This window comes from Episyrphus balteatus, chromosome 2 (assembly GCF_945859705.1).
Source record: "Episyrphus balteatus chromosome 2, idEpiBalt1.1, whole genome shotgun sequence".
In the NCBI taxonomy this organism is placed as follows: domain Eukaryota; kingdom Metazoa; phylum Arthropoda; class Insecta; order Diptera; family Syrphidae; genus Episyrphus; species Episyrphus balteatus.
Genome location: NC_079135.1, coordinates 24,344,642 through 24,352,100, shown reverse-complemented (window position 1 = coordinate 24,352,100; position 7,459 = coordinate 24,344,642). Strand labels below are relative to the sequence as shown.

General features: G+C 29.4%; 1 protein-coding gene across 1 annotated transcript; it reads right to left on the bottom strand.

Moving 5' to 3' along the window:
* Window positions 1-263: 263 nt before the first annotated feature.
* LOC129911705 (transmembrane protein 267) lies at window positions 264-7,165 on the bottom strand. The gene is made up of 2 exons (XM_055989578.1): window positions 6,375-7,165; window positions 264-1,191 (listed from the first exon to the last, which is right to left on the bottom strand). The coding sequence occupies exons 1-2, from the start codon at window positions 6,672-6,674 to the stop codon at window positions 811-813; spliced, it is 681 nt and encodes a 226-aa protein (XP_055845553.1). The 5' UTR covers window positions 6,675-7,165; the 3' UTR covers window positions 264-810.
* Between the last annotated feature and the right edge of the window lie 294 nt (window positions 7,166-7,459).

Below are 7,459 nucleotides of genomic sequence, written 5' to 3'. Positions count from 1 at the left end.
TTATACTAAAACTAAATTCAAACCACTCACTTAAAAGCAAAATCCCAGTCATAAACAAAAACATTAAAAAAAAAAACGATTTATATACAACATTAAGGGCAAATGAACAAAGCAAAAAAAATACTAACTAAGAACTAACCAACAAGCCATTCACAAATAGCGCTAAATCAAATCAATAGTCTTACGTGTGATTTAAATATTAAAACAAAAGAAAAAAAGAAAAAGTGTTTACGTTTGTTTTGTTTCTAATTTTTGTTTTATTTTTAATTATTTTCTAATACAAAAGAAACGGGGGCAAGTATTTCATAATTATTATTGCATGCACCCTAAGTCTAGGGCAATTTTTACAAATCTCTTTATTTTATTTTTTTTTTATTTCTATATTTTTCGACTAAATTAGAGTAAGTTCTAAAAATAGTTAACAAGCTTAGAATCTAAAAAATAATCAAATTGTTTTTAATTTCTTTTTTTTTTTCATTTATTATTATTTTTTTAATCCGCATTCTAAAGTCTAAAAGGCCAATTTGAAGGGAAGAGTGTGAGAGTGCTTAAATATTTATTTATTTATTATTGTTGATCTCAATTTATGTCTAAATATCACATAACAAGATTTTTTCGCTTAAATTCTAAAATAATTTCATTATTTTTTAAGTTTATTTTTTTCATCATATGCGTTTTGTTTCTGGAAGATATAATTTTATTTTATATTGCTTTGATTTTATTTTATTATTTGTCTACGAAAATTGCATTTAAAATTGATTTATTAAAAAGGTACACTAAAAAAAGTTTGTATTGCGCGCTTAAAGTTGATTAAACTATCGAATAACGATATTGTCGATGATGATGATGGTGATGATGGTGGTCGCTTAGCTTTACATAATTGCCCAATATTTGTTGAGCAATACTGCTGCGACAAAAGCAGTGCAGATAATACATCAGGTATGGTGTTAGAATCGTTGTTAAGATATAAAATAGATGTGGAATGGGATCGGTTTGACCGAACGGACACATCCAATAGCCACGACGCACTGCATCTCTAGTGTGGTGTGTTACAAAGGCGCAAATGAGAACTCCAAGGATTAGACTCGTTTTGAAGTAGTTAAGTGAAGCTGTGCAAACAAATAGCACTAAGAGCATCATAGGAATTGTAGTGCAATGAAGAAACGGTCGACGCAGAAGATTCGTGGCATCCTGTAATGATTCAAAATTATTATAAATTCATAATAGAAATTTATTTATAAAAATTATAAGAGGCATGATTTAAGTATGAAATGCAAAGATCAGATAAACAGAAATATTTATCAACTAACGGATTTATTTTTGTTTAGGAAATACCTATTTGTATAATTTTTTAATTTTCAACTAGTCACTACGGCGTATGTGGAACATTTTATTTTCGAAAAATATTGAACCAGAATTTCTACTACCTCTAATTAACTACCAAAATATGAATGTACATACATATATATTCACGATTAAAATACATTTGTCAAATGTAACGACTCTTAGCAAATTGTATAGTCAGCACTGTTTTCGTTTTTTTACTGGGAGAAAAAAATGTAAATATTTCCCAGTAAGTTTTTGTTTTTGGATTCTGCCTAAAATTTTGACTGACTGGAATTCAAAGTCTAACGAAAACACGGATATTGATTTTTTCTCAAGATGGGTGAAAATAGATAATAATCTGTTTCTTGGATACCTTGAAACTATGTGAAAATTTGCTTAACCTTTACGGCCAATAAAGAAAACTTTAGGGCGAAACGTTTGCTCGCAAAATATCTTTTTTTTTCGCACGTCTTTAAGGTCAATAAATTGCGTCTAAAAGAAATCAATTAAAGAATTACAAAAAATGTCTAGCATACATATCTGATATGTATTGGATAAAGTTAGATTAAATTGGATTAAAAGCAACAGAATATCCGTTGAAAAAAAAAAGAAATTAAAAGAATGTGCGTTTTATTTTACTATTTTAGGAACTTTTAAGCAACAATTACAATATGAACCAAAAGGGTGATAACCACTTCAATTATATTTTCCAGTGATGCGACAACAAACTTATTAAGTTGGACTGTTCATACGTTTTCTTTATTTAATAGAAAACAATGTTACCCTTTAATTCTTCTCAGTTTTGAAAAGTACGTGTGCTCTAAATTCATGCCAGAGGGTAATTGGTGTCATATGGGTTTTTACTTTTTGATTTTGATAAAACCGATAGTGAAAAAATTTACATCTCAATATCGACCTCAAAAGTATAAAAAATTCCATCAGATTTTGATATGTATCTGTTAAATGTTGGGTAAATTTGATTCTATGAATATATTTTTACATAACTGAGGTGAATACAGATACAGACGTCAAATATAAACGCCTCTAGAGCTTTAGGTTTAAGACTTTTCTCTTCGCGGATATTAGACATTTTTAAGAAGCTCTTAAATATTGTATCCAGTGGCTTAATTTCGACATTTGTCTAACATCATGAAGCAATGAAAGAGTGAAATAAACTATGTTAAACACTTTTTTTTTCTTGTAAAGTTATAAGAACCATTTAAAAAAACTTTTTTGCAACAGTTAAAGGACGCGTAGTCAAAAAATAGAAAAAGAGTTTAAATGTAGTATTGTGGCTTTTATAAGTGCAAAAAAAAAGTTAAAAAAAATAAATTTCGTTCCGTTGTATTTTTGTCGAAAAGTTCTTTTAACGTTGATGAAATGGAAAATATCAAACAAATTATACTTAACGTGCATTGTGAATGGTTTAAAAAAATTTCGTAACGTTGTCGCCAAAATCCGATATCTTTTGGTTTGAAATTTGTTTAAGTGCAGTGAAAGAAAAAGACATAATTTAACATGAATGAATTTCGTTGATGTGTATAGTTAGAAGAATTTATAATATAAAGCATTTCGATTTATGAGATCAAAACCTGTCTGTTACTTTCTGTATCTTGAAGTTGCTCGGTTAAGTTTTTAAGTAGGTAATTTATATGGAATTTAACTTCTATGAAGAAAGTTTCCATTTTTTTTTATATTTAAATTTTCCACATTAAGCAAATTGATTTCAGTTTTCAAAATCTTAGTTATAAGACTGGTTTAATGAAGTTTTTTAACTCTTTTTTTACTAATCTGGCCTCAGTTTTTTTTCTAGCTTCTCTGATTTGAGTGATAGAAATACTTTGGAAATGCTTAGAAAGTAGCAAATAATCGATTATTGAGATTTTATGACGGGTATATTTCGAAAACGCGAGTTGATAGAAAATTTTTGATTTTGGATTCGAGTTCGGCACCCGAAAAACCTTCGGAAAAAATCATCAAATTTAAAACAAAATTCTTGTTGCCCAGTGTAATAAGCCCTATTCAGAATGAAAATCCTACGAAAATAAGTTCGGGAACAAGGCTCCCAAAGAAAAAGCTTCCAAAAACGTTGCTTTCTGTTCTTTTTTCAATATCCCGAACACATTTTCTTGGGAATTTCAGAATAGGGCTGAATTTGTTTGGTTTTGCTTAAGAAAATAATGTTTTATTTGCCACACAATAAATATTAAAAAAAAAAAAAAAACTACTTTTAATATCACTCCCAGTATTCAAAAATTCTTTCAATATATTTAATTTGGTCAAGTAAGCGAAAAAATTAAACATGGTAAGCATAGTTCGACGCCAGATAAAAAAAAGTAGCATTGGCTGAGTTCATTAATGCTCCAGAGAGATCTTTTGGACGTACCTCTTTCGTAGGAAAAATACTGAGTTGTTTAATATGGAATGTAGGTACTTTAAAAGTAATCAGAGGCGTCGGAAGGGGTGTGCGGAGTGTGCCCCCGCACACGGCCCCGCGCTTAGAGGGGCCCCGCGGGGGCTTAAAATTGGCTTGTTTCCACTCGATTTCCATAATTGCATTGAGATGAGTCGAAGCATACATTGGCCACTTTTTGCAAAAGTAGGAAAGAAAAAATAAATTTAACAATTTAAGATTATTGTTTGTTTTTTTTTTTTTTTTTCTCAAGTGAAGCAGATATTTAGTTTGCCAAGCAACTTGAATTATCTAAAATTTTGCTTTTAAAATTCTCAATTAAATTTAAAACTCAATGAAATTAATACATTTTTTGTTACAAAATCTCAGTGATAAAAACAGTTTTTTTTTTTTCATTTTTCTATTTTTCAATTTTGTTTAGGTATTTAAAATTGTATGAAATAATTTTTTGTAAAGGTTAAGAATGGGTAAACTTTATTTCCCTTAAAAAAAATTCTTTGCTCGCTTACGCTCGCAATTTATATAAACTGATTTTTCACACTTTGTACCAATTTAAACACTTTGTTACTTATTACTTAAGAACATTTCTGTTTTCCGCCGCCAATTTAATGATTAAAAAGGACCATTTTATTCAGTGGAATTTTCGAATTTTCGCTGTTCAAACATCAACAAAAACAATTTCAATTTTTTATATATCTTCCTGTATTTAGCAGGGAGAGCCCCTTGGTTTTTTCCCGTCTCTTCTTCTTCAACTCAAAAACAAAATTGAATCACCAATTAAAAGAAGCAATAATTCCTCAATATTCCTAAAATTACATTTTGATGTAAATCTTTTTTCGATTTTCGATTTTCTAATAGAAATCATATACGAGTATACAAGTGATTTTAAACAACAATAGTTTGAAGGAGGAAACAAATCCCGACCTTATTTCCTTCTTCCTACTGATAAATTTTAATTTTTTATTTTAATATAGCAATGGCACTCAGCTATATTACAGGTTGTTTGAAAAGTGTAAATTTTCAAATTTTGAGACTAGCCTAACCACATTCATAGAACCATCATATAAAGAAGTTGTGCAGTTATTTGCGTTTTGCCAACAATAAGATGAGATGGATTTATTCCCTTTTTCCAATTGGTAATTCAATTGATATTTTTATATTCTAAAAAAGAAACCGAGAAACTGACGAAAACAAGAATTTCTACATTAAAATAAATAGCTATATTATATTATACCAATTTTAGAAAAGTACAATTTACTCAAAAATGACTTTAACAATTTTATGAAAAAAAGCAATCTAGTGTTAGTTTTTATTAGTTTCTATATTTTGATGTAGAAAGTTTGATTTTTATTTTTTATTTGAATAGTCAAATTTTAGAAAATTTTGCATTTAACTTTTCTGAAATTTGGAATGAAGATAAAAAATTTCTGCAAAATTTCATATCAATTTTACTTAAAATAGTTTTTTTTTTCGAAAAATGTTTATAGCGATTTCTAACGATTTTGATTTTTTCTAAAAACGCGCCCTAATAAAAGAAATCAAATTGCTGAAATTCATTCTAGATGTTGTTATTTTGTTTGATTTTAAGTTTTAAGAAGTTTGATAAAAAGTTTTAAAAATAAGCAATCTGAAACTTAAGAAAAAGTTCGTGAGATCGAGTCGTGCATTTTGTTTCTCATCTACAGCCATGTTCCATTGGAAGTGGTAGTCTTCTAATAGTAGATGTTTTGGTTAATTTAGTACTATCATCTACTGTCTTGGAAATCGCTAGTAAACTACTAGTAGTACTTTGCCACCTCCCAAAGGAACAAGGCTTACATTGAAATGAAACGTTTTGTCTTAAGTTTGTTATTAGAATTTTGAACTTGGACGGAAGATTTGATACTTTTTTCAAAATGATAGTCCAAATTCATTTTCTCAGGGGCCCCGAAAAGTTACTCTAGCACACGCCTCATTTTGGTCTAGCGCCGCCTCTGAAAGTAATGATTATTTATGAATAATTTTTCGTTTACTTGACCCAACTACTTTAAATAAAACATTTAACAGCAAACACTTGGGAAAACATACGAAAACCTTGCACCAATTTGAATCTTTTCAACTGAAATGAAGTAATTTGTGAAAAGTAGCTATTAAGTTAGCGATTATTTGTCTATTTTAAGTTCAAAATATGAAACAACTGAATTTGTAATCACAACCCAGTTCTTTCCTAATTGAGCATTAATAAATAAATTCAATCAGAATTCCTTTCCCCCCTCAACAATCTTACTTCACACATTTCGTGACAAGTCCCTCGTGACCTTGTGCCTTCTTATAAACTCAATTGAAAGAAAAAGAAAGTAATCATCTACAATCAATCAATGGCCAATTAACCTCAATGAATTTTCACACTAATCAGTTCAAAAGTAGCAACAGGTTGGGGTTATGCAAGTGTGTCACTTTTGCGGAAATCCTTCTTTTTCTCTTCTTCTTTTTTTTTCATTCCCCACCCCTCCCCTTTTTGGTGCAAGTGCTTATACATAGTTCATCATCTTTAAAAAATGTAAAAATTCCCATAAAAAAATCGATTTAAGATGTATTTTTTTTTATGAATGAAAATGAAAAAAAGATTATGAAATAATAGAAAACTAAGACTCACCTCCAAATTCCATGACCTAGCTTCAACAAAATGATCCACATCAATTAAAGCCGACACCGAAAAACAAATAAATATCAACAACCAGCCAAATAGATTACTCGTTCGGTCATAGAATTGCACCACAAAAGCAATACCCGACAGCGCTCCAATGACAGCGTGAGTGGCATTGTCCAGCAAAGCACGCAACAACGGATGCTGGGTCAATTCGACAAAGTTGTCGCCCAAAAGGCAAGTGATTATGACCAAAGTCGACAAAACTATTCGCATGTAAACCATTAGATGACAAAACATTTGTGACATACAGAAAGGATAGAAGAAGAAGAGTTTTGTGGGGTTAATTAAACAAATTTTAATTGAGAGTCACTCTCGAGGGTGGAGATTTGTTGTGTGTTTTGTGTTGTGTTGTCGAATTAACACATAATTTATACAACAAAAAAGGCACTTTAATTTAATTTGAATTTTTTGAACCCAAGACCAAGTAAAAGAAGAACACAAAACACGAGAAAGGCCACAAGAAAAATACGGAAAATAAATAAATTGAACCAAGAAATGCGGCAGCCTAGTAGGAAATAATATTCGTCGTCGTCAGTTGACGGTTTTTACGGCATTATTTTTGTAGTAGAGTATAATAAATAGAACGACATATAGGACAAAATGCAATGTGAATGTAAAAAGCCGAATTCAAATTTTTATTGATTTTACAATAAAATACAAGGAAAGAGGGAGATTTAATTGATTATACAAAGGTTAAAATTATTGTGAAATCAATTGTTGGAACTTACGTGGTTAGTTTTTCTTTTCTTTTGTAAAAATAAGTAAAGGAAACAGCTGTTTTACATAACAAACAATAAATTTTATGTAAACAAATGGTCTAGTACTTTGGTTTTCAGTTTGACATTTGACTAAAATGTAGTAGAAGAATGATTATAGTGATGGGAAAAAAATGTTGTCTCGTTAGTTTGTTTTAACTTGTAACTAGTTATTCGTTGATATAGCAATGAACACAAACATGTGTATAAAATTGATAAACCTCACTATAAAACATAAAATAAGAAGATTTTCAGCATATTTAATAATATTAATAA

Bases quoted from the DNA above. Each gene is read 5' to 3' on its own strand.
- LOC129911705 (XM_055989578.1), bottom strand. From the start codon at position 6,674: ATGTCACAAATGTTTTGTCATCTAATGGTTTACATGCGAATAGTTTTG. The intron at 1,192-6,374 runs GTGAGTCTTAGT...GAATCATTACAG, and splicing joins CTAGGTCATGGAATTTGGAG to GATGCCACGAATCTTCTGCG.